Source organism: Carassius carassius, chromosome 28 (genome assembly GCF_963082965.1).
Source record: "Carassius carassius chromosome 28, fCarCar2.1, whole genome shotgun sequence".
Classification (NCBI taxonomy): domain Eukaryota; kingdom Metazoa; phylum Chordata; class Actinopteri; order Cypriniformes; family Cyprinidae; genus Carassius; species Carassius carassius.
In genome coordinates, this window is record NC_081782.1 from 15,456,169 (window position 1) to 15,484,081 (window position 27,913).

General features: G+C 39.6%; 1 protein-coding gene across 11 annotated transcripts; it reads left to right on the forward strand.

Moving 5' to 3' along the window:
- Nucleotides 1-1,012: 1,012 nt before the first annotated feature.
- LOC132108071 (phosphatidylinositol-binding clathrin assembly protein-like) lies at nucleotides 1,013-27,766 on the forward strand. 11 transcript variants are annotated; one of them, XM_059514553.1, is made up of 24 exons: nucleotides 1,013-1,599; nucleotides 7,140-7,282; nucleotides 7,396-7,471; nucleotides 7,821-7,923; nucleotides 8,135-8,228; nucleotides 8,365-8,476; nucleotides 8,971-9,077; nucleotides 9,163-9,204; nucleotides 14,797-14,808; nucleotides 14,949-15,034; nucleotides 15,227-15,350; nucleotides 16,604-16,737; nucleotides 17,658-17,749; nucleotides 17,876-18,028; nucleotides 19,309-19,392; nucleotides 19,633-19,722; nucleotides 20,201-20,311; nucleotides 20,518-20,622; nucleotides 20,975-21,005; nucleotides 21,091-21,190; nucleotides 22,088-22,147; nucleotides 22,421-22,525; nucleotides 22,755-22,866; nucleotides 26,407-27,766. In XM_059514553.1, the coding sequence occupies exons 1-23, from the start codon at nucleotides 1,470-1,472 to the stop codon at nucleotides 22,845-22,847; spliced, it is 2,187 nt and encodes a 728-aa protein (XP_059370536.1). In that variant the 5' UTR covers nucleotides 1,013-1,469; the 3' UTR covers nucleotides 22,848-22,866; nucleotides 26,407-27,766. The 11 variants fall into 11 exon arrangements, with proteins under 11 accessions (XP_059370536.1, XP_059370538.1, XP_059370537.1 ...); XM_059514555.1 differs by having other exon boundaries at nucleotides 17,876-18,010; XM_059514554.1 differs by lacking the exon at nucleotides 14,797-14,808.
- Nucleotides 27,767-27,913: the final 147 nt, after the last annotated feature.

The following is a 27,913-nucleotide window of genomic DNA, read 5'->3' on the forward strand; positions in this document are numbered from 1 at the left end:
ATGAGTCACGACATGAGTATAGGCTAGATTTGTCAATATATGATGATATGATGATTTGACACATTATTTCTAAATTTGATGGTACTGAACCGCTTATATATGCCAAGAGCATATATCCTCAGTGTTGGGAAGGATACATTTGGAAATGTAATTACAATTACAATTTACCCTATCTAAATTGTACTAAGTGTGACTATTTCAATTACTTTACTAAAGTAATGTAGCTGATTACATTTGATGACTTTTTGATTACTTTCCAAAATGTCTAATGTTTTCAACTGTTAATCATTTTCAAATGTGCAACTAGGCATGGCTAACCTTACAGTACTCAACACTGTCATTTTCCTTTATTACTAAGATTTTAATAATTTAATTTTAAAAGCACAGCTACACCACAAAATAAGACTTTCTTTGAGATCATTCTGAGGTTAAATAGAGATTTAAAACCATAGCAAGAAATAGTTAATAGCTATGATAGTGTTTTTGAGATCAAATATTTGCAGTTATGACAGGAAACACTGACATCTAACAATGCCTTGGAAAAAAAGCATGCATAAACCTAAATACCGTAGTCAAATATTCTGTGTCCTAAACGCCTGAACATCGGTGTCTTATATTTTAGAGCAGTCACTGAAATTTATTAAAGAAATCAATTAATGTGAAAAAAGTCAGATGTAACCTCCTTTGTAATCCTTACTGTAATTTATTAACACTTTTTATCGAAACTGTAACTGATTACAATTAAATTTATTTTGTAATTAAATTACGTGATTTAGTTAGGCTACATGTAATTACTTCTTATTAACACCCTAGATTAGAAACACACCTGAAAGGACTGCTTTCAACTCCTAAAATGTAATGTTTCTTAAAAACATGCAGATAAAAAAACTGTGCAGAGCAGGACCAGTCACTTGATAATCCAGGAATATATAACTGTTGAATTGAATTGCTCTCCAGACACTCAGTCACTACTAAGCTTTATAATAAAGAGCGCATTAGTGATGGTGAAGGCGTCTGTCTGTCTGATCCAGGATCAGCAGCAGCATCAGCGGTCAGTGTCCCATATTCCTCCAGCTCTCATGGAACAGCACAGGCCCGCCATTTCACTGAATGCCTTCGCTGTTCTTCAGTCCTGCGGGTTTACAGAAATAAAACAGGCGGCGGCTGAACGGAGGGATTAGTGTCGGGACACGAGAGATGAGGCACGAGCCTTTACAACGCGCGAGTGAAACCCGTAACAATGTAACATTTCCACGCGAGATATTCGCTAACATCATTTGTGGATTCCTCATCGTCTCGCGCAGCGGATAACTGTGTGCAGGGCTCTTGTCCGAGCAATCTTTGTCTCTCCGTGTTCTCGTATCGTACGGCAGGAGGTCGACCGGGAACTTTGAACACTATTTAGTAGCAGAGGGAATTTCAACATTCATACGTATTATTTGATTGTGGGTCGCTGGAAAGCTTTGAAGATGTCTGGGCAGAGCATTACAGACAGGATAACTGCTGCTCAGCACAGCGTTACTGGATCAGCTGTGTCCAAAACAGTGTGCAAGGCAACAACTCACGAAATTATGGGCCCTAAAAAGAAACATTTGGACTGTGAGTATTACCAGCTGAGTGTTTAATATGATTTGCGATGATGGACGTGTGTACAGCTGTTGCTTTGATTGTTATGGCTACGGTTTTAGGCTATTGTACAATGGGCAGGCCCTGGTTGTGCTAAGCTAATGTGCTTAGACAGACACCTGTGTAATAATATTGAAACACAGGCCATTTATGACAAACTGACATGCATCACTTTCAACTTTATTGAAGCTGGACTGTGCATGTGCAATACTGCGATATTGATATAAGCAAGAATGATGGGATTGTCATTAAGTTTGATCCCATAATGCTTTTATAGTATCCAAATCTATTTTAATACAGTTTATGACCTCATGTAGACCTCTTTGGCATTGCCATGCTGGTAAATCTGGTTAAATGTTAATTCCTTATAATGCTCATTGGGCAGAAATAAATCAGTGCTATTGTTTGTCTAAGGCTGGTGTGTAGGGGTTATTGTAAGGAAGGTGTTTGGGGTGTATTTGAATTGTTAGAAGTTCGTTTGGATTTGATTCTCATATTCATTTGGTGACAAGCTGGCAGGTGATGTCAGTGAATGCTGTGTGCCTTCTTTAAGAAGTGATGGTCTAGTGCCATTCTAGTAAGTCTGGGCTTGAGAATATATCTCTATTTACGTCTGTCTCAGCCAGGCCTGACTACTCTTTCATTTAGTTATTACAGTGTTATAAGACACGCTATGACATGTTTGCAGGACTGTAGTTAGGATTTAAAAAAAGGAAAACGTGGTAATTGTTCTCTGCATCCTTAGAATTACTTTTAAAAATTACCTTTATGCATAATAATTCACTTTCATTGCATTTTACTCAGTGCAAGTAAACTTAAACGGATATGCCAATTCTGTCATTAAAGGAACACTCCACTTTTTTTGAAAGTACGCTCATTTTCCAGCTCCCCTAGAGTTAAAAAGTTTACATTTGCACTTTTAGTTTAGCCTAGCATAGATCATTTAATCTGATTAGACCATTAGCATCTTGCTCAAAAATGACCAAAGAGTTTTGATATTTTTCCTATTTAAAACTTGACTCTTCTGTAGTTACATTGTGTACTAAGACCGTCGGAAAATGAAAAGTTGCAATTTTATAGGCCGATATGGCTAGGAACTATATTCTCATTCAGCGATAATAATCAAGGAACTTTGCTGCCATACCATGGGTGCAACTTTTCATTTTCCGTTGGTACACAATGCAACTACAGAATACAACCACAGTCAAGTTTTAAAGAGCACCTAATATGGCATTTAAAATGTTCCAAATATTGTTTTAGAAGTCCCCAACAACAGTTTAGCATGCATGCAATGACAAAAAAGACTTTAGTTTTCTTATAATATGCATTTATTTTTACCTGTTTTGACAGCGATTCTCAAATGATTCGTTTAGTGATTCACTTTTCAAAACCCCGCCTTTAGGTGACGTTAGCGAGTATAGCCCAGAGTTCATATTGTAAAAGCACAATCAGTCTTTGTTTGCGTTAACTCGATGCATAAACATAACGTTTTTACCAAAAAAAAAAAAACCAGTAACGTTACGTTACTACGAAGTATGACTCTATTCTTAAAGAAAACTCCGAAAACAACGACAAACAATTCACATATCTCAATACAATTGTCATTGAAGACCTAGAAGCTAAACGGTGCTTACACAACAAACCAAACAATCATTAAGCATGCTACATAAAACATAAAAGCAACAATTATTAATAACACTTACAGGTTGTAATACGGAGGAGGAAGCTGATGCAAATACACTTGGAACTGAACCTTCCTTCAATATCCTTCGCCGGCTCGCGAATCCAAGTTTGATTGCATTTAAGTTGGTAAAGCAATCGTCTTCAAAATGGCGTGAACAAAGCACAAGGCTCGGACTATACTTCTGTGGTACAGTTGTATATATGAATTGTAGCCACTTAGTCTTCAAATGCTCATCCTTGGGCAGATGAAAAAAGTTTGCTTTTGAGTCGCACTTCAGAACACAGCGTCTCGTCGCCATGATGTTTTCTAGTTTTTACTGGCGTCTTGGAGCGCAATAAGTGGGCGTATCGTATTCAAATAACTTGACAAGTTGACGTCATCTAGTCAGAGAAAAAGCTTCGGTCTTCTAACGATTCATAAAAATGACTCAGAGTCGACTCTTACTTTTGAAAGACAATAACTTTATATACGGTGCACTGTCATATTTCAAACTTTGCAGGATGTTTTTGTTCACTTAGATCTATGTTACACACTACATGAAAGGTAAATTTCAAAATTCCATGATAGGTGCTCTTTAAATAGTAAAAATATAGAAACTCTTTGGTCATTTTTGAGGGAGATGCTAACGGTCTAATCAGATTCAATGATCTATGCTAAGCTAAGCTAAAAGTGCTACAGTCAGACCTGGAGATCGGCTGAATGGATTTGAAAATGGTAAAACTTAACTGTTTAACTCTAGGGGAGCTGGAAAATGAGCCTATTTAAATAAGTGGAGTGTTCCTTTAAGTACTCACCCTCAGGTCGTTCCAAAGATGTAAGACCTTTGTTCATCTTCAGAACACAAATAAAGATATTTTTGATGAAATCTGAGAGCTTTCTGACCCTGAAACAGCAATGCAACTACCATATTCAAGGCCCAGAAAGGTAGTAAGTTAAGGACATCGTTAAAATAGTTAATGTGACATCAGTGGTTCAACCATAATTTTATGAAGCTACGAGAATATTGTTGTACACAAAGAAAATAAACAGAACACATTTATTCTACAGTTTCTTCTCTTTAGATTCAGTGTTCTGCCATCATTAACTTACCCTCATGTCATTCCAAACCCCTATGAGTGTCTTTTCTCTGTGGAACATAAAATAATATATTTTAAAGAAAGGTTATTATGGTTAACTAAAACTGAGACCATAAAGGCAAAATTGATGTGCTAAAATAACTGAAACTGAAATAAATAAAAATATAGAAATATGCTTATACACTACTACCAGTCAAAAGTTTTTGAACAGTAAGATTTTTTTTTTTTTTTTTTTTTAAAGAATTCTCTTTTGCTCACTTAGCCTGCTTTTATGTGATCCAAAATACAGCAAAATAAGTAATATTGTGAAATATTTTTTTAATTTATTTTATAATATATTTATAATATATTTAATTGTTAATTTTTTTATATGAAAGTGAAGTGACATTCGGCCAAGTATGGTGACCCATACTCAGAATTTGTGCTCTGCATTTAACCCATCCGAAATGCACACACACAGAGCAGTGAACACACACACTGTGAACACACACCCAGAGCAGTGGGCAGCCATTTATGCTGCGGCACCCGGGGAGCAGTTGGGGGTTCGATGCCTTGCTCAAGGGCACCTAAGTCGTGGTATTAAAGGTGGAGAGAGAACTGTACATGCACTCCCCCCACCCACAATTCCTGCCGGCCCAGGACTCGAACTCACAACCTTTCGATTGGGAGTCCGACTCGATAACCATTAGGCCACGACTTCCCTATGCTGATTTGCTGTTTAAGAATTCATCGATTAATCGGATTAAAACTGGTATTTTCTTTATTTAAATTGTACTGACAAAAACAGTAATGCTTTGCAGGAACACACGTCGTGTGCACTTTAATCAGTGCGTCTCCTCTTACTGTAATTTGTTTATCCTTGTAAAAGCGTCTGATATTTACAATCAGACAATTACACGCTGCTGTCCCTTCACAGTTCCTACTCTCATAAATTACACTCACTGCATGTTGATTTTTAAACCTAAGTATAAATGTTAAACAACATATTTCAGCACAATGAATGTTTTTGCGCTGAATAGTGTCTCCCTCTCTACTGTGTTCTGACAGTAGAGCATTACGCATTACTCTATGCATCAGCATGACACTTAAAATAAAGATTTCTCATGTTTTGGGCAGCTTTGATCACATACTTTTCCTGCAGGAGCTCATTCGGTTTCCTCCAATCTTTGTAGAAGCATTTTGTCCATAGAAATGCGTTGTTCAGTGCTGTATTTGATGCGACCGGCTGCAGTTGGACGTGCACTGTGGGCAGACCTGACTAATCGATAATGAGAATCGTTGTCGATGATTTTCATTATCGACAATAATCGATTTTATCGATTAGTTGTAGCAGACCTATCCAAAGGTGAGCATATATCTGAAATAAAAAGTTTTTGTAACATTGTACACTATATCATTCAAAAGCTCCAGTAAAGTCAGTATATTTTTATTTTGGTAAAGAAATTATAGCTACTTTTATTTTTCAAGGATGCTTTAAATTGATCAAAAGTGATGATTAAGATATTTATAATGTTACATAAGATTTCTATTTCAGACAAATGCTGTTCTTCTGAACTTTCCATTTATCGGTGAAACCTAAAGAAAATTCTACTTGGCTGTTTTCAACATCATAATATTAATAATAAATATTTTTGAGCAGCAAATCAGAATATCAGAATGACTTCTGAAGGAGTATGTGACTGGAGTAATTATGTAAAAAAAAATCAGCTTTGAAATCACAGGAATAAATGACATTTTAAAATCTATTCGAAAAGAAATCAGTTAATTTAAATAGTAAAAATATTTACATTTTTTACTGTTTTTACTGTATTCTGTATGTGTGTGTGTGTGTGTATATATATATATATATATATATATAAACAAATAAAATTACTGCAACTTTAAATAAAATGAAAATGAAAACGAAAACAGAAAATTAAAAAGGAATTCAAAATATAATTATAACTATAATAGCATCTAAAAAGTAACAATGATTTGAAGAATGTTAGTAGCAAAACAGCTTTGGTGCCTATTGACTTACACTGGACAAAAAAACAACAACACACATACACTGCACTGAAATATCTTCTTTTATATTACACAGACATTATACAGCTTTTACAGTTTTTGGGTTGAACCAATATATCACATAAATAATGGGTACTTATGGATCTTTTCGCCAAAATAAAGATGAACTGCTTTTGCCTGATATGGCTATAGCTGTAGAAACAGATAAGATGTGATTCTGAACATTTCCGTTGACAATGACATCTTTTGTGGCGAGGGCTTTGTTTCTCAGAGTAGAGGTGACTTGATGAATCAAAGTTGGCAGTGTTCTGGAGGCAGCTGCCTTAATACACCAAACCAACCAACCAACCAAACAAATGAAGTCAACCTCATTCATTCAGAAAGTAGCAGCTCATCTGAAACTGCACTACATCACTGTCTACACCACAACTGTTTTACTCCCCTAAGCATATTAGCAGAAATGCAGTAAACATTTCATCTAGAAAGTCCACCAGCAGAGTTAGTAGAGGTCTGTGCGATTCCTGTTACGTAATCCAAAATAAAGCACATCTGATATGTAGAAAAGCTTATATATGTGGGCTCTCTCCACAGAGTATTATTGTTCTCTTTTATGTTAGAAATGCTTGGTAATCCTTTGATTTATTTCATTTTAAGCTCTATACCAGTGCAGTCTTTAGACTCAGTTCTTGTCTGTTCACCCGGTTATTAATTTCAGTAGTTAATGGAAATCTCTATTTCTGTTGTAGACCTGATACACTGTACCAATGAGATGAATGTGAACATTCCTCAGCTGGCAGACTCTCTGTTCGAGAGGACCACTAACACCAGCTGGGTGGTGGTCTTTAAGTCTCTAATCACAACACATCACCTCATGGTTTACGGGAACGAGGTGCGTAACCATGGGAGATCTGTCCACTTTTTAATATTTTTTTTCCATGCACCAATAAAGATCTGCAAATAATTCTATGCATTAAACCTTTTTTTGTATTATTGTGGTTACAGCGATTTATTCAGTACTTGGCCTCCAGGAACACATTATTTAATCTCAGTAATTTCCTGGACAAATGTGGCCTACAAGGTACAGTATTGAACTATTTCACATTTATTTCAAACTCTACAGAAATTTCATTTTTCTTTTGTGCTCATCTTTGGATGCATTATTTAAATTCTTGTAAATTAAGCATTTATTTTACACATTAACATTTTATGTTATGCCATTATAATATTATTTTATTTTTTCATTCATGTCATTTGTTTTATAATAATATTTAACATTCCCTTTTTTTACCATTTTAATTTAACATTTCAAATTCCCCTTTCCTGATTGTAGCACTTTTCCTCTTTGATCCTTAGCAACTACTCCTTATCATTTGTTATAAATAAAGTACTTTATTTCTTACCTGTAATATTTATTGGTATTTCCCTAGGTTATGATATGTCAACATTCATTCGGAGGTATAGTCGATATCTGAATGAGAAAGCGGTTTCATATCGACAGGTGGCATTTGACTTCACGAAAGTAAAGCGTGGGTAGGATATTTTTTAAATACATTTTATAAAATGACTTTGAATCTTAAGGTAGTATCTAGTTCCTGCTTTCTCTGGTGTGCTGAATTTTAAATTAAGTGCATTATGTAACTGAAACAGTGATTCATTTGACCAGCAAACTGTTCACTCGATACAAAGATGCACTGATCCCCCTAATGTCATTTGACCTATATTTTAAAATCTTTTCCTTAAGGGTGGACGGAGTGATGAGAACCATGAACACAGAGAAGCTTCTTAAAACCATCCCCATTATACAGAACCAGATGGACGCCCTTCTTGACTTCAATGTGAGCTGACGGTTGATCTATATACATGCATGTTCACTGCTAAAAATGACTTATGCATATATGCAATGAATATATACTCTGTAGAAGCAAAGCATTTTTGTTGCATATATTTAAAAAAAAAATTTTTTTTGTCCAGGTCAATGCCAATGAACTTTCCAATGGGGTTATCAATGCAGCCTTCATGCTTCTCTTCAAAGACTCCATCCGACTTTTTGCAGCTTACAATGAAGGGATAATAAACTTACTGGGTAGGTCTTTCAGAATGCTTTCATCTCAATTCTAAACAAGTAAACTAATTATTGTGGAAACACATTCTCTTTACTTTTTATGAAAGATGCACATTAAAATATTTGTTTAAAGTAATAGTTCACCCAGAAATTAAAATGAGCTGAAAATCTACTCACCCTCAGAGCAAATCCAAACAGATTTGGAGAAATTTAGCATTAGCAATAGATCCTCTGCAGTAAATGGGTGCCGCCAGAATGAAAGTCCAAACAGCTGATAGAAACATCACAATAATGCACAAGTAATCCACATGACTCCATCCTATCAATTAACGCCATGGGAAGTAAAAGCTGTGTGTTTCTAAGAAACAAATTAATCAAGGCAATTTAACTTTAAACCATCGCTTCTGGCCAAAATGTAAGTCTACAATCTATACCAAATGCTGATATAATCTACATGTATAGATAACAGCATAGTGCTGATTCGTAATGCATACCTATTCATCTACCTCTTACAGAAAAGTATTTTGATATGAAAAAAGTCCAGTGCAAAGAGGGTTTGGACATTTACAAGAAATTCCTTACTCGTATGACACGGATCTCGGAGTTCCTCAAAGTGGCAGAGGTGAGATTCTCATGAGTTGTTCTGGTTAGCAAGAAACATCATCAAAAGAGCGCTATGTAACATATTTGTTGTACACACCTCACAGCAGGTGGGAATAGACCGCGGGGACATACCTGACCTGTCTCAGGTAAGAATACACTTTTATTCAGACTTTAACTCCTGCACTCATTCTGCTTTATTAACTATCCTGAGTATTTTCTGAAACTGCTTTCTCTCTCACTACGTTAATTTGCACTAATGCATTTTTGACTTAAAGATGCATGCAGGTCTTTAGGATGCGCATGTCACTAAAGATTTCTCAGCTTTTCCCCGTCTACAGCAAATAAAGGTGTTATGGGCTCAGTGGAGATTTCAGAATAATAATGACAATAATAGAGATAATAGAATAATGACTTCCACAAGTATATTGACTCAACAGGTTCTCACTTAGAAAGAGCCGTTGGAGCCATTTTTTGTAGTTTGTAAATGTAATTTAAATAAAATCTGTATGCCAATATATTACTGTTTTAAAAATCTGGAGTAAGACCTTTAAATGTTTTTTTTTAACTCTTATGTTCTCAAGGCTGCATTTATTTGATAAAAAATACAGTAAAAACAGTAATAAAATGGCAAGGCTGAATTTTCAGCATCATTAATTAAGTCTTCAGTCTCTTTACTGTCACTTTTGATCAGTTTAATGCATCCTTGCTGAATAAAAGTATTATTTTCTTTTAAAATATCTTCAGGCCATAGAAATCTTAACATGATTTAAGAGTGAATATATATATATATATTTTATGCTTATGCTCAGCTCTATAATATTTCCTAAATATTTCTCTAAATTTAGTCTCTATATAAGAAAAAGAATAATAATTAAAAAAAAACATTACAAACAGTTGGCAAAGTCAGTGTACATTTTTTTCCCCAAAGGTACGAGAAACCTTCATATAGAGTACAATTAAAGCACAAACACATTTTAGATGATGAGTATATTCCTGAGAGTTTGGCTTCATGATTATAATAATAATGTCGATGCATCATTCTACACAGAGACATGCAGGGCTTTTACCCAAGCAGCAGTATTTGACACATTGGGAGTGAGAACGTCTCGGTTACGTACGTAACCCTCGTTCCCTGATGGAGGGAACGGAGATGTTATGTCGAACGACATATGGGGTCTCACTTGGGAGGCCAATCATCTCTGAATTTAAGAGAAAACGCCAATGAAAATTGGCTAGTGGATTAACACACCTGAGCCACTGAGGGTATAAATAGGGCGACAGGTGCATCCACTCATTAGGTTTTACGCTGAGGAGCCGAGAACGTGTCCCGGCAACAGCGAACGGTTCAAGGTTGTGGCATGGGGACATAACGTCTCCGTTCCCTCCATCAGGGAACGAGGGTTACGTACGTAACCGAGACGTTCCCTATCTGTCGGTCACTACGAGTTATGTCGAACGACATATGGGGTCCTATGGAAAACGCCACAACCTGAACATCGTCACAACCCTGTGGCGCTGCATTTGTCGACAAGCCCTGGCGTGCCACAAAAGCTACGCTTAAGGTCGTAACCTTCCCAAAGCCCCAGCGCAAATTCACTGACCTTGGTGCCAAAGGGTGAGTACATCGCTGCTGGAGAAGGCCACGCTGCTGTTCCGCCCACATAAGTTAATGGAAGGGATTTCAACCTTCAGAGAAAGATAGCTTCAAATCTTCCCTATTTGTTCTTTCAGCTTTGGCAAGACAATGGGGAAGCGAGCCTAGGAAAAGGTCGCTACGGAGACCACATCCTACCCGTAGGGAGGTGACATGTGGATATACCGATATGGACTGACCCAGGGGGCAGTACTACATATGGAAAGGGTCTCTGAGGCAGGTCCTACCTTGGAGTAGGGATGGAACGGCTGCCAGAAGAGACTGACAGAACGGGTCTGTCAAGGGAAGAAACGGGTTTGCCAAGAGGGAAACCTTACCATGAAAGAATACCCATATGGGATTACCCGTAGGGAACCAAGCCATATAAACACCTAGCTCAGTACAGGGGCTGACCGGAACTCCGGGGATGCTAACGCCAGTACTGGGCCTGGCGACAGACTGCTCCGCCAAGTCTGACTACCGAGGGTGCTGGAGGATGCTCGACCAGGGTACGCCAACCGTTGAAATCTACTGGGAGAAGAAAGGTGCTCACATCCCCGTGTTAGGGGGAATGGCGCAGCAAGCGTGACACCCAGCCAGCCCTTCCCGCCAATTACCTGTTACCCAACACACGGGAAGAAACTGGCTCCACACGGAGGTTGTAAAACCTCGCAAAGGTGTTAGGTGTCGCCCAGCCCGCAGCTCGACAGATGTCTGCCAGAGAGGCGCCGTGCGCCAGTGCATAGGAGGGGGCCCCCAGGGGGCACGGCTCGCCTTGGAAATGGTAAGCCAAGGCGATGGCATCCACTATCCAGTGGGCCAACCTCTGCTTAGAGACAGCCTTCCCCTTCTGCTGACCTCCAAAGCAGACCAGGAGCTGCTCAGAGCTTCTAAAGCTCTGGGTGCGGTCCACGTATATGCGAAGCGCTCTTATGGGACACAGCGACGCCAAGGCTGGATCTGCCTCCTCCAGGGGCAGCGCTTGCAGGTTCACCACCTGGTCTCGGAAGGGAGTGGTGGAAACCTTGGGCACGTATCCAGGCCGGGGTCTCAGGACAACGTGAGAGTAGGCCGGCCCGAACACAAGGCACTCTTCACTTACCGAAAACGCTTGGAGGTCCCCGACCCTCTTGATGGAAGTGAGCGCGATCAGGAGCGCTGTCTTGAGAGACAGGAACTTAAGCTCGACTGAATCCAGCGGCTCAAAGGGACCCCTCTGAAGTCAGGAAAGAAAGCACGACTCTGACCGGGCATCTCCGGGGGTCTTCTCTGTGAGAAGAACACCAATTCGTGAACAGACTCCACTTCAGAGCATAGGCCTGCCTCGTAGAAGGTGCTCTAGCCTGAGTGATAGTGTCTACCACCGCTGGGGGCAGATCACTTAGGTCTGCCGCGTCCCATCCAGAAGCCACACGTGGAGGTTCCAGAGATCTGGACGCGGGTGCCAAATGGTACCAAGCCCCTGAGAGAGAAGGTCTCTCCTCAGGGGGATGCGCCAGGGAGGGGCTGTCACGAGGAGCATGAGTTCCAAAAACCAGGTCCGGGTGGGCCAATAAGGTGCAACCAACAGGACCTGTTCCTCGTCCTCCCTGACCTTGCACAGTGTCTGTGCGAGCAGGCTCACTGGGGGAAACGCATACTTGCGTAAAGCCCGAGGCCAGCTGTGTGCCAGTGCATCTGTGCCCAGGGGAACCTGGGACAGGGAATAGTACAGCTGGCAGTGCCCGTTGCACGAAGTCCCTTTGATCGCACAACTCCTCGAACCACGACTTCTCGACCGCTGGCGAAAGGGGGCGTCGTGGGTGAGAGTGAGGAGGCTGTGCGTCGCTCATTGTCAATCCACGAGCCTTGCAACTCGGAGGAAGGGGAATTTGCTCTTTTTTTGAAAAAGTGGGTGCCACTGGCCGTTTGACCAGCGGCGGAACAGAAAGAAACATAAACTGAAGATTTTCCACCCGGCCCTCCTCCGGGGGAAGGAGTGGCGCTGTCTTCGCCAGCTCCTGAAGAGCAGTTCCCCACATCTCCGAGTTGCCCGTGTCAGGGCCGCTTAGTCGACTTCCTTGAGGACTTCGCAGCCGGGAGTGACACGGGAGGCGCCGCTCTCCTGCGCGGGGCTCGACGCGCCGGCCTCGAAGAACTCTCAGCACGGGGCGGAGCTGGTGTGGAGGACGCAGGGGGGCGCCCACGGCGACGAGCAGGCTGAGGCGCTGCCCGCGACGTAATGGTGGCAACCGGAGGCACACGTCGGGGCAAGATGTGTTGGATGGCCTCAGTCTGCTTTTGCACCGTCGAGAACTGCTGGGCAAAGTCCTCGACAGTGTCGCCGAACAGGCCTACCTGGGAGATGGGAGCATCGAGAAAGCGGGCCTTGTCCATGTCCCTCATCTCAGCCAGGTTCAGCCAGAGATGCCGCTCCTGGACCACCAGCGTGGACATCGCCTTCCCGAGGGACCACGCCGTGACCTTCGTAGCCCGTAAGGCGAAGTCAGTCGCCGTGCGCAGCTCCTGCATCAACCCCGGGTCAGTACCACCCTCGTGCATTGCTTTGAGCGCCTTGGCTTGGTGTACCTGCAGGATAGCCATGGCATGCAGGGCGGAGGCAGCTTGGCCCGCGGCACTGTAAGCCTTGGCAGCGAGCGCGGCCGACAGTTTACAGGCCTTGGACGGGAGACGCGGACGATTCCTCCAAGTGGCGGCGTTTTGTGGGCACAGGTGCACCACAACCGCTCTCTCCACCTGGGGAACATCCACGTACCCCCTGGCTGCCCCACCATCGAGGGTGGTGAGGATGGAAGAGGGAGACGAGCGGCTTCTGGCCGTGAAAGGGGCCTCCACGACTTCGTCACCTCTTCATGCACCTCAGGGAAGAAAGGCACCGGAGCAGAACGAGGTTGTGAGCCGCGTCCCCCGCCGAGAAACCAATCATCCAGCCGCGAGGGCTCGGGACTGGGCGGTGTAGTCACCTCCAGCCCGATACTCACGGCTGCCCGGGTAAGCATGGCCGACAACTCCAAGTCAGATTCGGCAGCAGCGACAACACCCGAGGGGGGCAGCCCCGCCGAATCCTCATCCTCAGAGGTCGATAACCCATCCCCCGATACAGCGATCGACATCTGATCTTTGGGCGGCGCACCGAAAGACACGCTGGGACCGCCGTGAGACGGCCCAGCAGAATCAATCGGCAGCTGCACGAGACAGGCGCTGCGGGAGGAGTGAGAGGTCCGTGGGGCGTGGCCCGGCGGAGAAGCTCTCACTGTAACCCTCAGATCTCCCAGAGCGCCAGCCGGCGGTCCTCTGCTCGAGCCAGAGAAACCGGGACGGGTGGCGACAGAGGGGTCTGCTGCACTCCCCTTGAGGAGTGAGAGAGGCGATCGCAGCGCTGCCATGTTCATACGCCCACAGTAGACGCATGAATCATCCACGAGTGCAGCCTCAGCGTGTTGGACGCCCAGACACTGCAGACAACGCTCGTGACCGTCCACCGAAGACAGGAAACGACCGCATCCAGAAGGACACGGACGAAACGGCATCTTGAAAAAGACGCGAATCGCCCGTGATTTGCTCTTTTAGAAAACTGTCTCTTTTAGCCGAAGCGCCCAGGGGAATCGCCGTCACAGGGACACCGCTGTACCGCGCCGTCACACCGACCAGGAACAGCTTCTTTAAAACAAAGATGAATGGCTTTGTAGTGACTGCTCTCATCGACTACTCGGCTCCGAAGCAAAAATCTAATGAGTGGATGCACCTGTCGCCCTATTTATACCCGTGGCTCGGGGAGTGGCTCAGGTGTGTTAATCCACTAGCCATTTTCATTGGCGTTTTCTCTTAAATTTAGAGATGATTGGCCTCCCAAGTGAGACCCCATATGTCGTTCGACATAACTCGTAGTGACCGACAGATAGGGAACAGTTTAGTATACATTAATATCTAAGTCATAATGGCAAATGTTAAACATGGACACATGAAAAGGACAGATTATTATCAATGCAAATACCATAGGTTTATTTAAGAGCAGATCTGAAACTCGTGCATTATATGTCTGACCAAGACCACCTTTATATTCTGTATTTCCCTTTATATGTTTCCACCTTCTGTCCACCTTCAGTTTACCGTGTGTGTAAGTACTTTTCGGACTCTTTTCTGCACTCTTCTGCACTGTTCAACTCTTATTGCAAATAAGTTATTTACTGTCTTTTAATTGGAGGCTTGATGCAGTCAGTGCTTTATTCCTGAGTAAATGTTTGTGCATTCCCTCAGGCCCCCAGCAGTCTGTTGGATGCCCTGGAGCAACACTTGGCTTCATTAGAAGGAAAGAAGGTGAAGGACTCCACTGCCGCCAGCAGGTGGGCCATTCATGTGTCACATTCAGAGCTTAATTCAAATGAATGAGTTCCAACAGATGCATTATGTTGACAGCACTTGATGGATTCTAACTTATAAGAGCTTGTGCTTGACAAATGCAGTAGTTCTGTATAGGTGTAAATTTCTATTTGATACTCACAGAAGCCCAATTTATCTCTCCCCGACTTTTGTAGGGCAAGCACACTCTCCAATGCTGTGTCATCTCTGGCCAACACTGGCATGTCTTTCACTAAAGTGGATGAAAGGGAAAAGCAGGCAGCTCTGGAGGAGGAGCAGGCACGATTGAAAGCTCTCAAGGTACAGAACAGGACACATATCAAAAATAATTTCACCCACCAGAGGAAAGGATTTCCAGTATTTCTGTTCATTTTTGCTCATTTTTCTTTGATTATAGATTCCTGTTTTCTGGTTGTATGTGCACACATTTGAAAAAATTCAGGTAGTGAAAACTGTATTTACAGAAATTCTACATCATGTGTGCTGAAACGAATTGAATGATTAGTTGTTAATGATGTATTTAAACTCATATCAGAGATGCCTCCTTTCTATATGTGTGGTGCAAGAAATCACTGTAAACCAACGTGTGTTTTTTGACACTTGCCATAAAAAAAACTAAACTAAACAGCAAACAAGTACAAGCACATACACTTAAATCCAAATGTGTTATCTTGGAAGTAAGATACATACCAAAATATAGTGACCTGCCTAATGTATTAACTCCTTAAACTGAATTGTTTTATTAGCCAAGCCCAAATAACAAGCCTTGACTATAATACATAGACTTGGTAACATTTCAAGAGTGTGTTCTTCAAAGCAACACATAAAACAACACATCAGTCGACAGTCGTTTAGTTAAAATCACTGAATGTAACAAGTCTTTGTTTGGTCACTGTAATGAGATACCAAATGCACAAGATTGCAAAACATTGCTGTGTTTTCAATGGTGTCACTCATTGCAATTTTGAGAGCAAGTTCTGTTCTGTACACACACAAAACTGTAATTTTGGGGAGTCTCTTACATATTTAAATACAGTTGTGACTTCATAAGCTTTACAGTGTGTATGTGGCCTTAGAATACTAGAATATAAATAGATTAATCATGGGTGTTTGTTTGTTAGATTAATCATGGGTGTCTTTTCTATATGTGTCTGCATCTCATAAACCATTCAAAGATATAATGCATATATTGCACACAATATTGGCAAGAGTTGGTGAAAACTTCTAATGTGATTGGGTGGCTACTTTAAAAAGTCAGAGTACACAGGTTTTTTTGACCAAAAAGCTTAGTGTACAACTTTGTTTACAACACAAAAAGTTGCCAGACGTCCAGAATTTGCAAAGATTATCCGATTTAATCTTTTAATAATATTTAACCTGTTTCTTTAAGGCGGATAAATGTTAAAATAATTATCTGAATAAGCTTGGTATCACATTTCAAATTTATCCTCAAAACATCAGACTAATGAATGAAAAGTGGTTGGTAGGTTATTCTCCATGCCAATCAGATGGCTCCTTCCTGTCTAAAAGGTTTCTTGGCTTCTTGTAAACAGGAACAGAGGCTGAAGGAGCTCTCCAAGAGGCCTTCGTTTGCCACGACAGACACTTCTCCAGTCTCCACCACAGCAGCATGCATCAGCACAGCTCCTGCCATAGACCTGTTCTCCACTCCCAGCTGCTCCAATGGGTTAGCCAATCAAATCACTTCATAGTGTGACAGCTCAAGCCATCCTAGGTGTATATGACTTTTTTTCTTTCAGACGATTACAATCGGAGTTATATTTAAAACTGTCCTGGCTCTTCCAAGCTGTATAAATCGCAGTGAATGGTGGGTGGGATTTTGAAGCCCAAAAAAGTGCATTCATCCATCATAAACATTGCTTCAGATGACTCTGGAGGGTTAATAAAGGCCTTCTGAAACTAATCAATGCTATTTTTTGTAAGAAATATTTTCATATTTAAAACTTTATAAATGGTAACCTCTATTTTCCACTAACTGTAGTATACATGTTCACGAGAGATTGGCGTTCCAGTGGGTGATGTACAGTAGGACATGTTTTGTTTACAGCAAAGGAAAACCAGTCTCCTCTTGGCTTTTATTGAAAGCCTTCAACATTTTTTATTACAAATCCTCGTTTTGTACTTCTAATTCATGACATGACTAGTTTTGCTCTCTGCTCTGCGATTCTGCGTTCATCTCTTCATAATCATCTGGAACGCCACTCTCTCGTGAACATGCATACTACAGTTAGCGGAAGCTAGAGATTACAGTTTTTTAAAGTTTTAAATATGGATATTTTTACACAAATGCATCGCTTCACTTCAGAAGGCCTTTATTAATCCCCCAGAGCTGCTTGGAGCACTTTTTATGATGTATTGATGCACTTTTTTGTGCTTCAAAATCTCAACCACTATACATTGCCATTATAAAGCTTGGAAGAGCCAGGACATTTTTAAATATAACTCCAACTGTATTTGTCTGAAAGAAGAAAGTCATATACACCTAGGCTTCTGGTTGAGTAAATAATGTGGTAATTTTCATTTTTGGGTGAATTGTCCCTTTAAATCAGTCGGGGATTAAGACGTGTTTTGTTTTCTGATCCTCAGTGCCCTGAAGATGGAGGGCGACCTCTTCGACATGCAGACTAACTTTCAGTCAAGCATGCAGCCCGGACCCTCTGTGGCCACGGCATGGGGAGGTAAGACCTTTTACGTGAGATCGTCTCAGATATTCAGCATGCTGTAGCCTTCTCTGTGTTAACTTGAGTCTCGTTCTAATGTCCTCCTGTTCGACACTTTCTCTCTCTCTCCTTTTGCCTGCTCAGATCCTTTCTCCTCTTCTGAAGCTGTAGATGACTCCATTCCAAACCTAAACCCTTTCCTAACCAAACTTGTTGTTGATGGTGCTCATCTACCCGTTATGTCAGCAGACGGTGTTCATTTCTCCTCTAGGACATCAGGTCATGAGATTTTTGGTGGTAAACACGCTTTAGTTTCTTTCTTCCAAACCACCCATCCAAAGTGTTTTATTAGTTTGAGTTTTTCTGGTCGCTGAAAGTCCCTCGTTGTTTCGCATGCACAGTATCCCGTTGTGTCAAATCAGGAATCCTCTGATTAAGTTCGGTCACATCGTTCTTACAGTTGAGCTCGGCGTCTGAGTAAGAATGCAGTCTGTAATTGGAGACTAAATGGCTGTACTATAGATAACCCTCAAATAATGTTTGTACACTTATAGCTTTGTTTTGGCTTTGTTATAGTTGGGCTGTTTCATTAATTACAGTTTTTATCTTGATCTAAAGCTAAAATTAAAGCGGTTGTAGGTGGTGTGAGACCAAAACAACTGAAAACATTAACTGGGTGTATAGAAAGTCAAATAAACAAGATGATATAACTACATTCTGAATAGATTACTTTGCCCAGCTTTCAACATATTTAGGATAATATCTACATTTGAAGAACAAAGAACAAGTTACCACCATTCAAAAGTTTGGGGTCTGTAAGAATATTTGAATGTTTTGAAAGTCTCATGCTCATCAAGGTTGCATTTATTTGATTAAAAATACAGTATTATTGTGAAATATTATTACAGTTTAAGATAACTGTTTTCTATTTTAATATATTTAAAAATGTAATACATTCCTGTAATGCAAAGCTGAATTTTCAGCGTCATTTGATCCTTCTGAAATCATTCTAATATGCTAATTTGATGCTTAAGAAATATTTATTTTTGAATTATTTTTGATGAACAGGAAGTACAAAAGAACAGCATTTTCTGAAATAGATTTTAAAACATTGCTAACATATTTACTGTCACATTTGATCAATTTAATATACCTTTGCTGAATAAAAATATTATTTTATTTCAGAAACAATTATAAGAAAGGAGCCCAGACTTTTTAAAAGTAATATATAAAAGTAGTGCTATCAAAGATAATGAGTTAACACATGCGATTACTGAAATATTACAAATGGAAAATATTTCAGGATCTTCTGTAAGACTTTGTAAGATGCAATTTTAATAATTATCAAAGGTCAGCAAGTGAAATATAAAACCCAGCATTAAAAACTGGCAAATAAACATTTTAATAATTTATATATTATTTATGAAACATAATGAAGCGTTATACAACAAAAGTTAATTCTAGAAAATCATGCATTTCATTCCAGTTTTAACTTCACTTTACCTTTGCTTTGTAAAGGTTTAGTTGTTAAACTATAAAGCTATAAGTGAATGATTGTTTTTCCTTTTTCACCTTAGATCAGTACAATCCCTTTATTGATTCAAGTTCATCTGTATCAAGCAGTTACAAACGCACTGTGCGGATAGAGCACTTAATCTCAGGTACCATGATGCAAACCATCCCACCTATGTTTCCCCTCTGTCTGGAAACATAGGAGCACTGAAGCAGTGTACAGGGCCTAACCTGTGATGATCCCTGCTGGATGCTGTTTGCCTTCTGCACATGGCTGTCTTAATATTGCTGTTTAGATACGCTCTTTACTAACCCCTTCTGAATCTCCAATGTCTTTATGTCTGTAACACCCGCCGTGTTGTTTCTCCTTCTCCCCGCCTGCCTGTCAGACTCGTTTGGTCAGCCGTCTATGGTCCAGCATCTCCCAAACCCCTCTCCCTTCCAGTCTGAGCCCTCCACTGTAGCAGGCCTTTTTAGAGGTAGGGAGCCTGTGGCTGGAGGTTGCCTTGTGTGGTACTGCGCCCCTTTTAGATATATGTTTCCCTTTGTCTCTAATGCTTTCTGATCTAACAGAATATAACACCATTCAAAATCAGATCCTTAAAGGGATAATTCTCCCAAAAATGACAATTCTGTCATCATTTACCAACCCTGACTGTGTTTTATGGTGCTTTTTGGAGCTCGACATAAGAAGTTTAGAATGACACAAGGGTGAGTAAATGATGGCAGTTTTTGCATTTTGGCGAACTATCCCTATCCCTTGTAGTTTTTCAGGATGTCTTGTGCATGTCTGTAGTTTACCCTCCGCTAACTTTGACATGTGATCATGGACTCTAGTCCACTTATTGGCAGCACTTGAACTTAAATTTTTTCAGCTTGTGTATGCTTCAGACGGTGTCCTAGTCTGTATTGTGACTTCTGTAAGAAGCTTTAAATGGCTTTTTGTACCTTTTAAAGGATACGGAGCTCCACAAATGCCTCCTCCACAGAGCTCAGGGGAGCTGCGTGTTGACTTTGAGTCTGTTTTCGGTACTAAAGCTGCCTCGTCTAATAGCCTGGATACAGCTGGTAAGTCATTTTAGGGAAAATCTAATGAAAACACATCAACATGTAATCAGAAGTTTCTGAACTGACAGCATTAAATGATTTTAAACTGGGCTTTTATGCCTGTATGTTTCTTATTTGGGTTCATTATGGATAATTAACTGAATGACCATTGTATATCAAATATGCTATATAAATATACTCACCTGTTTTATTTGTGAATGTCACAGCAGGGATTTTGAAACCCACTGTGGCGGGTTCAAATCAGTCCAGTCTGCTCCCAGAGAAACTGGTGTCAGATGACCTGGATTCTTCCTTGGCCAACCTTGTTGGAAGTAAGTGTCAATTATTCAAAAGTTTTAATTTGTGTTTGTCAGATTATGATGCTAAAAGGAAGATATATTACATTGTTAGGGGCCATTTCACAAAGAAGAATGCATTTTTGCACATATAAACGTGACATGCAGGCCAGTTAGGTGAAGAAAACGCAAGTTCTGATCAAGTAGATGCTGCAGAAAGTGCAAGCACAATGGTCAGTGATGTCTATCTAGTGCATGATTACATAGAGAAACAACGGACAAGCAACATGTTCTCTTGTGAACGGCTCCTTACTTTCCAACTTTGTTACAAAATTTAAATGTACCTCTTCATAAAGTCTTCATAAAATATATATTTTCTCACTTATAGATCTGGGCATTGGAAACGGTACCACTAAAAAGTAAGGATTTTGCCCTTTGTGATGCTCAGTATGTAAATTTTTCATATTCTGATTTGGTGTTAATATTAGTCACTTGTTTTCGCAGTGATATCCACTGGAACCAACCAGGAGAGAAAAAATTAACTGGTGGAATGAACTGGCAACCCAAAACTGCTCCATCTACTACATGGAACCCTGTCTCTATGGTACAGATGTACTTTATATTGATAAAATCGCTCTGTTCCAAAACCTAGTGAGCTGCGGCCATAAGCAGCTACCTTCTAGGGAAGCATCCTTACCTCTTAAGGCTGGAATACATTATATGATTTTAAAACACTTGGTATCACACACTTGCCGACCTTGTAAATGGTTACAGAAAAAACTGGGCATTATTCACTACATGTGTACCTCATTGCTATTAGACAAATAAAAAATGCAAGCAGTGTGTTCTGAAATCAAATCATCTGGGGATAAAATTGAAGTTGAACCACTGATGTCACGTGGACTATTTTAACAATGTCTTTACTACCTTGCTGGGCCTTAAACGTGGTAGTTATGTGGCTGTCTATGGAGGCACAGAAAGCTCTCGGATTTCATCAAAAATATCTTAATTTGTGTTCTGAAGATGAACACAGGTCTTACGGGTTTGGAACAACATGGGCGTTTTTAATTAATTAATAACAAAATTTAATTTTGGGGTGAACTAAAACCCTTATGTTAAATTCAGAACACTATATACTGTAGGCAGCAGACACAAAAACGCTCTACACAGACGACTCAACTGAAAAATTGATTTCAGTAGCTTTTGAAATGAGCATGTTGCTAAACAGTTCAATACTTAAATATATAGCGCACAAACATTGGTTAAAGTAATGCAATTGCATAAACTGTTTTAATTAATCCTTCTTAGTATGGGAAAGAAATGTCTAAATCGTTACTGACATTTTTCTTGCCTTGCCTGCCTTTTATTAACCAAGCTCACTGAAGTGCATTCTGGGATTTTGCTAAAATAAGGAGTATTACATTTTTTGGAACAGAGAAAATGTAATGAAATGAATCACATATGAACTTAGTGTTCTTATTAGTCTTTCTTTGTTTTATAGCCTCCATCTATCATGGCTTTCCCTGCTACAACACCTACAGGAATGATGGGATATGGCATGGTTAGTATTTCTGTGATTTTTATATTTGATCTTTTAGTTCTTTTTATATTGTTTTTAAGGTCTTTATTTTTTATTTATTTCTGTTTTATTTTAGTACATCGGGTTAATCTGAACGAAAATGAGAAAAGTTGCTTCAGCAACAAGCTGCAATATGTGTTTTTGTTTTTTATTTTAATTAATGTTGATTTTATTTCAAATAAAAAGGTTGTAGTTTTTTATGGTTTTAGTTAACTTTGATAACTGAATGATTCTTCATGGTTGTGATTTTTGTAGCCTTCACAGTTGCCCTCTATGAGCATGATGACCCAGCCCACAATGATGTACACACAGCCGGTCATGAGGCCATCCAATCCGTTCGGATCAGTGTCCAGTGCACAGGTACTGCCCCTACAATCTCTCTTACCTTTCATGTATGTTACGTTGTTCTTGTGATGAATGTAGCTTTCTATTAACACTTTTCATAATCATGGTCCATTGTGTTCTGATGGACCATGAAGACAGAGAACTCCCTCCCAAAGTGCAGATCATTCCTCTCCTCCTGCACATGTGCTTCTCCCTGTCACTCCAAGTTCTTTCCTTTCTCTCTGTGTTGTTCTCTCTGTATTAGCCCTCCGCTGCCTCTAGTCCTTCCAGTCAGAGTCCTCTCAGAGCCCCAGGACAAGACCCCTTTGCACAGCTCTCTCTCAAGGATTTCTTGTAGAGCTTCGTCTTTTGTCTAGGTACCGCATGTGTTTGTGATCACCGATGGTCTTGCATGCCATGGTCAGTTTCATCTCGTGCCTCTTGCTAGATGTAGACTACAAATAGATTGCACATATTATTGCACATATATATGTATGTATATTTATATATATAAAAATAATGGTCATTTAATATAAACACTTTTGTGTAAATATTCTAATATTTTGAAATACTAGATTTTTGACTTTCATGAGCTGTAAGCTCTAATCATCAAAGTTAAAACAAAAAATGTTTTACTTTACATGTAATGAATCTAGAATATATGAAAGTTTTTTTACGATATTCATATTTTTTGAGATGCACCTGTATATATACACACACACACACATATATATATATATATATATATTAGTGGTGGGCCGTTATCGGCGTTAATGTGCTGCTTTAACGTGAGACTCTTATCGGGCGATAAAAAAAATATCGCCGTTAATCTATTCTCAAAGTTGGGTTGGGAGCTGGGTTTATACTAAACAAGCTATGATGACTTTCACCTTGATATTTTATATAACCGACTGGCTGAGGCCAGTCTAAAAAGATGCTCAGGACAGTTGACGGGCCACTGCTGTGCATAATCACGAAAGCTTATCTTTTTCACATGTTTTTAAGCCTTACCACTTGTCGATTTAAACATTAAAGCATCCAAACACAAGACACGGAAAAGCTGAAGAGAGTAGCTGGTTACTCGTGCGCTGTGTTCGGTGCACACAAGGGAGATCGAGAGTCGCGTATCATGGACAGCGACACTGAACCGAGCTCTCTTCTGCGAAGTTCTCCTCGAAGTCCCTTCTGCACCTGAACGAACAAATACAAATCGCAGTTTGAACAAACAAAAAGATGTGAAAAAGCCCAATTCAGTACCGCGGTGTTCTGGTGTTCAGGGCTCATGCAGAGAAAAGCGTCTCAAAACGCTTGAACGCTTGCTTATTTTTGCTCTTGTGCCGACAAATACATACAAAATAAAAAAAAACTGTCAGTTATTTCGTAAGTGAAAGTAAACAGTTAAGGAAAAAAATGGGATGTGTATCATATTGGATGCGTTCATCGTCTCTTAAAGTGACCGCGCCTAATTTAGCTACTGACTGCTGTAACGTTAATCCAAGAAAATCACTCACTGCTCTTGACTGAATTACTTTGTAGTTTTAACAGTCAAACCAAAAATTATTCAGACACCAGATATAATTTTTGATAAATATAGCAAATAAACTGTAATAATGTGAGAAATGTTGAAGATGTCTGAATAAATGTAGGTTTGATTGTATATTTCATTTTTACATTGAAGACTATTTTAGATTACATGTAAGACTATTTTACATTTATTTATTTGGTCTCTGTACCTTGACACCTACAAACTTGAAAAAAACGTAAACATTGTGTAAATAGCACAAATAAATAAAAATAAATGAACATACAAATTAAACAATTTCAAACAGGGCCCACTGGTACAACCTTCACCGGGGTCCCGCTGACCCCAGCTATGGCCCTGCTCACGCCCTTTTCACACATAATCCGTCTGCAGTGCGTATGCAGTCCGTGTGTGTTACGTATGTGGTGCAGCACAGACTCGATGTGCTTTCACACAGGACGCGTTTGCAGTTCGCTACTCGGTACGTAAACGATCGCTGCACTGCTGCAGACGAAACGCTCCTGGAACGCAACTGGAATCCGTTAACATGGGTGCGTAAAAAAATATGCAACGCATACGCACTGCAGACGGAGTATGTGTGAAACAGGCGTAAGGTTGTTTGCACCTTGTGCAATGTAGAATTAGTTTAAAGCTTTTTCAAGCACTTTGTGATGCATTTTGGAAACAGGAGATGAGCCCCTTTTCTAATGCACCACCTTGCTTGATAAACCCCTTCTCAAAGACTTACTGTTTGTCAATTTTATTTGGGTAGCATACATATTCTGAATGCCTTCGGCAGAATTCGAATGAGCCATTTTAATCTAGATTAATCTAGATTAATTTTTAAGATCACAGTGAGATTAATCTAGATTTAAAAAATGTATCCATGCCCACCACTAATATATATATATATATAATGTGTTTTAAAACTGTTACACATATTTTGTTTAAAATGTAAAAATAAATTATAAAAATAAAACTGACACCATTCTTTACTAATATGTTTCAGTATTAAATATATATTTATCATTTAATTCATTTTTTTAATGATTTACTTAATTATATGTAAAGTAACAGTAACAATAAATTAGTTCACAATTAAAACTGTTATATTCATGCCTGAATATATATTACAAAAACCCCTGGAGATTTCTGTAGTGCAGTAGTCCCCATCCTTTTTCAACTCGCGGCCCACACAACCAAACACATATTTGCGCGACCCACTGCAAAAAAAATTAACTGACCCCGCTATTGTTGGGTTAATAACTTAGTACTCAGAAGCTAGATTGTTAACTGTATTTATTGATTGAACTAGGGCTGTGCGATATGAAAAAAAAACAAAAAAAAAAACCTATCATGACTTCTTTGATCAATTTTGCGATTTCGATTTTAAACACGATTTTGACACACACAGATATGCTTTAAAGTCAAAAATGCATTCAGGATGAATTTGAAACATATTTCCAAAAGAAAACCAATTAGAGCTTTATCAAAAAGTTGTAACGTCTCTAGAACAGACATAAGTCAAAATAATCACTATAGTAAAGGTGTAACAAAATTTCTAGACTTATGGCAAAAAAATATAAATAAATAAATCCTGTGTCAAGGGACTTTTTTTCTTTTTTGCCATGCATTATTCATAGAACTCATTAATTGCAGCGTTTCCTCAAGTGTTGAAATAGATTTGTAATACATTATACAGGTTCACACGTACTCCGTCTGCAGTGCGTATACATATGTGTATGCGGTGCAGAAGCAGGAGCGAGAGCGCGTTATTGTAACGCGAAAGCACATTAAAATAATGCGCGAGCACAAATCTCTCTGTTCGCACGCAGATTTCCTTTGCTTTGTCACAAAACCAGACACGCGTGCTCAGATATTAATTATTTTTGCACGTTTAAATAATCGCACTAATAAATAATGTAAGAATAAATGACTGAAGTCACCTTTAAAACGGTGATATTCAGCCCTGATCATATATTTTAAAAAAGTCATGGAGATTTTTATATGGAATATATTTCTAGTTATGCACAGATATTTCAAGATATTTCATCACTTTTTCATTTTCTGTGAGTACAGTTTGTATAAAAGGATTTTATACATCCAGTAACCCCAAACTGGAAAAGTCACGAAGTAGAAACCCTGCAACTTTCCTGTAACACCTCTAAAACGTTTCTCCTTTTCAGCTGACATCAAACTCTCTTATTTTTTAACCCCTCTCCTCCAACCTATCATACAGACTATTCACTATCCAATCATTTCCCAGTTCCAGGTTTCATTCATAAATGTATCACGATATGGAAGCGACATGGGTCGCGAACACTTTTTCTTGTAGACTTAACACACTGTTGTAAAGCGTCTATTTAATCCTACATATAATTGTCCCTTTTTTCAGATGCAGTTTATGTAACACAAAATGAAGTTGCTCCCTGATGTCAAACCATTAAGCTCTGCCCTCTGTGCTGGGATGCTCTTCAGAGGACCGATCCCACAACATACTCGACGTCAAAGATGTAAACCAAGTGTGTTGAAAGACTGGGAGCATACTGCAATCATTTCGTAATTTGTTTAAGATGTCAAGTGATGCTGCTGTTTGACCCATAAAGGGATTCCTCATACATTTTATAATCTGTTAAGGTAGGTAAGGGCATTGAAAGACCTGGATATTTAGTGTTCTGAGAAGCTATAGTTTGATTTTCCTGCTAGGTTGTTTTTTTTTCCTCCGACCGGGAGCTTCTGATAAAAGGTCTTCTGGCAAACGGCGACCCAAATCGGAGTATAACTCAGCATCTGATATAGTATGTGTTATGAAATAGTAACAGTAACTTTGTTTTACACTTTATCTTTTAGTTTCGACTTTAATTGTATTCACCGGTAGACCTTTCTTGCGTGTCGTTTGTATTTATTTATAATTAATGCCTAAAAAATAAAACAGGAGAGTTTACGAAGTACATTGGGGGGAAATAAATATAAATACTAATTCAACATTATTCTTGGGTGTTGGATTGTATAATGAAGGTATAGACTTTTGAAATAAATATTATGTGGATAATACACCTGTAAGCTAAATTATAGAGCACTAACTATTCGCTAAGTTTTATGTCTAGAACAACTTCCCGTAGATGAAATGTTTGCAACCCAAGGCTATTGGGAGGGTAATCATTAGTGAACGGTTTGTTATACTGTTTAGTCGATACTGTGCTTAGGGGTTTTGCAATGAGATATTTGTTGGAGTAGAAAAGCACTTCCTCCGTGACTGTGAGGTGTTGCACTTGGGAAGGGAGGTGTTCTGCATTATGCATGGCATGCCATCATTTTCACACGGACCGTAAAGATCTGGCTGCCCCTGATCTGAATGTTTCAGACTTCTTGTCAAGTTAAGCACCCTGCTCTCTAAAAGTCCAGGATTACTGAACGGTAGCTGGACGCTCCTCTAGCTATTGGTCATGGACAGGGTTATTAATATCACTGTAAATTTGTAGTGTAACATATAGGAAACGCTGACTGGGAGACGATTCGAGCACTGTTGATCGGTGCTTTTATGTATATATACATATGATCATTTAGGAAGTTTGTCCAGGGGTTGGCTAAGGATGGTTTGAAATATGAAAGCGATTCAATCAGATCTGAGTTTTACTGAATAATTTCTGTGTTGTCTTCACCGATCTTTTTTTTGTTTGTTTGTTTATGTATTTAAAGATGTAAGAATAATTAGTGAACTCTTTCTTTTTCAATTAAAGTGCAGCTTCCACAAATCTTGTGTACGTTTGGTTAATGGTCATGCATTAGTTTTTTTCAGCTTGACATGATGGTTAATCATGTGCTAGTCTTTGTGACTTACAAATACTCCTAAACATAGCTTATCTACCAGTGGGAACCTATACATTATCATTTGTATTCTG

Excerpts from the sequence above, each read along its gene's own strand:
- LOC132108071 (XM_059514553.1), top strand. The coding sequence starts at position 1,470 with ATGTCTGGGCAGAGCATTACAGACAGGATAACTGCTGCTCAGCACAGC. Across the intron at positions 7,472-7,820 it reads GGACAAATGTGGCCTACAAG|GTTATGATATGTCAACATTC; the intron begins GTACAGTATTGA and ends GTATTTCCCTAG. Across the intron at positions 15,035-15,226 it reads GACTCCACTGCCGCCAGCAG|GGCAAGCACACTCTCCAATG; the intron begins GTGGGCCATTCA and ends CGACTTTTGTAG.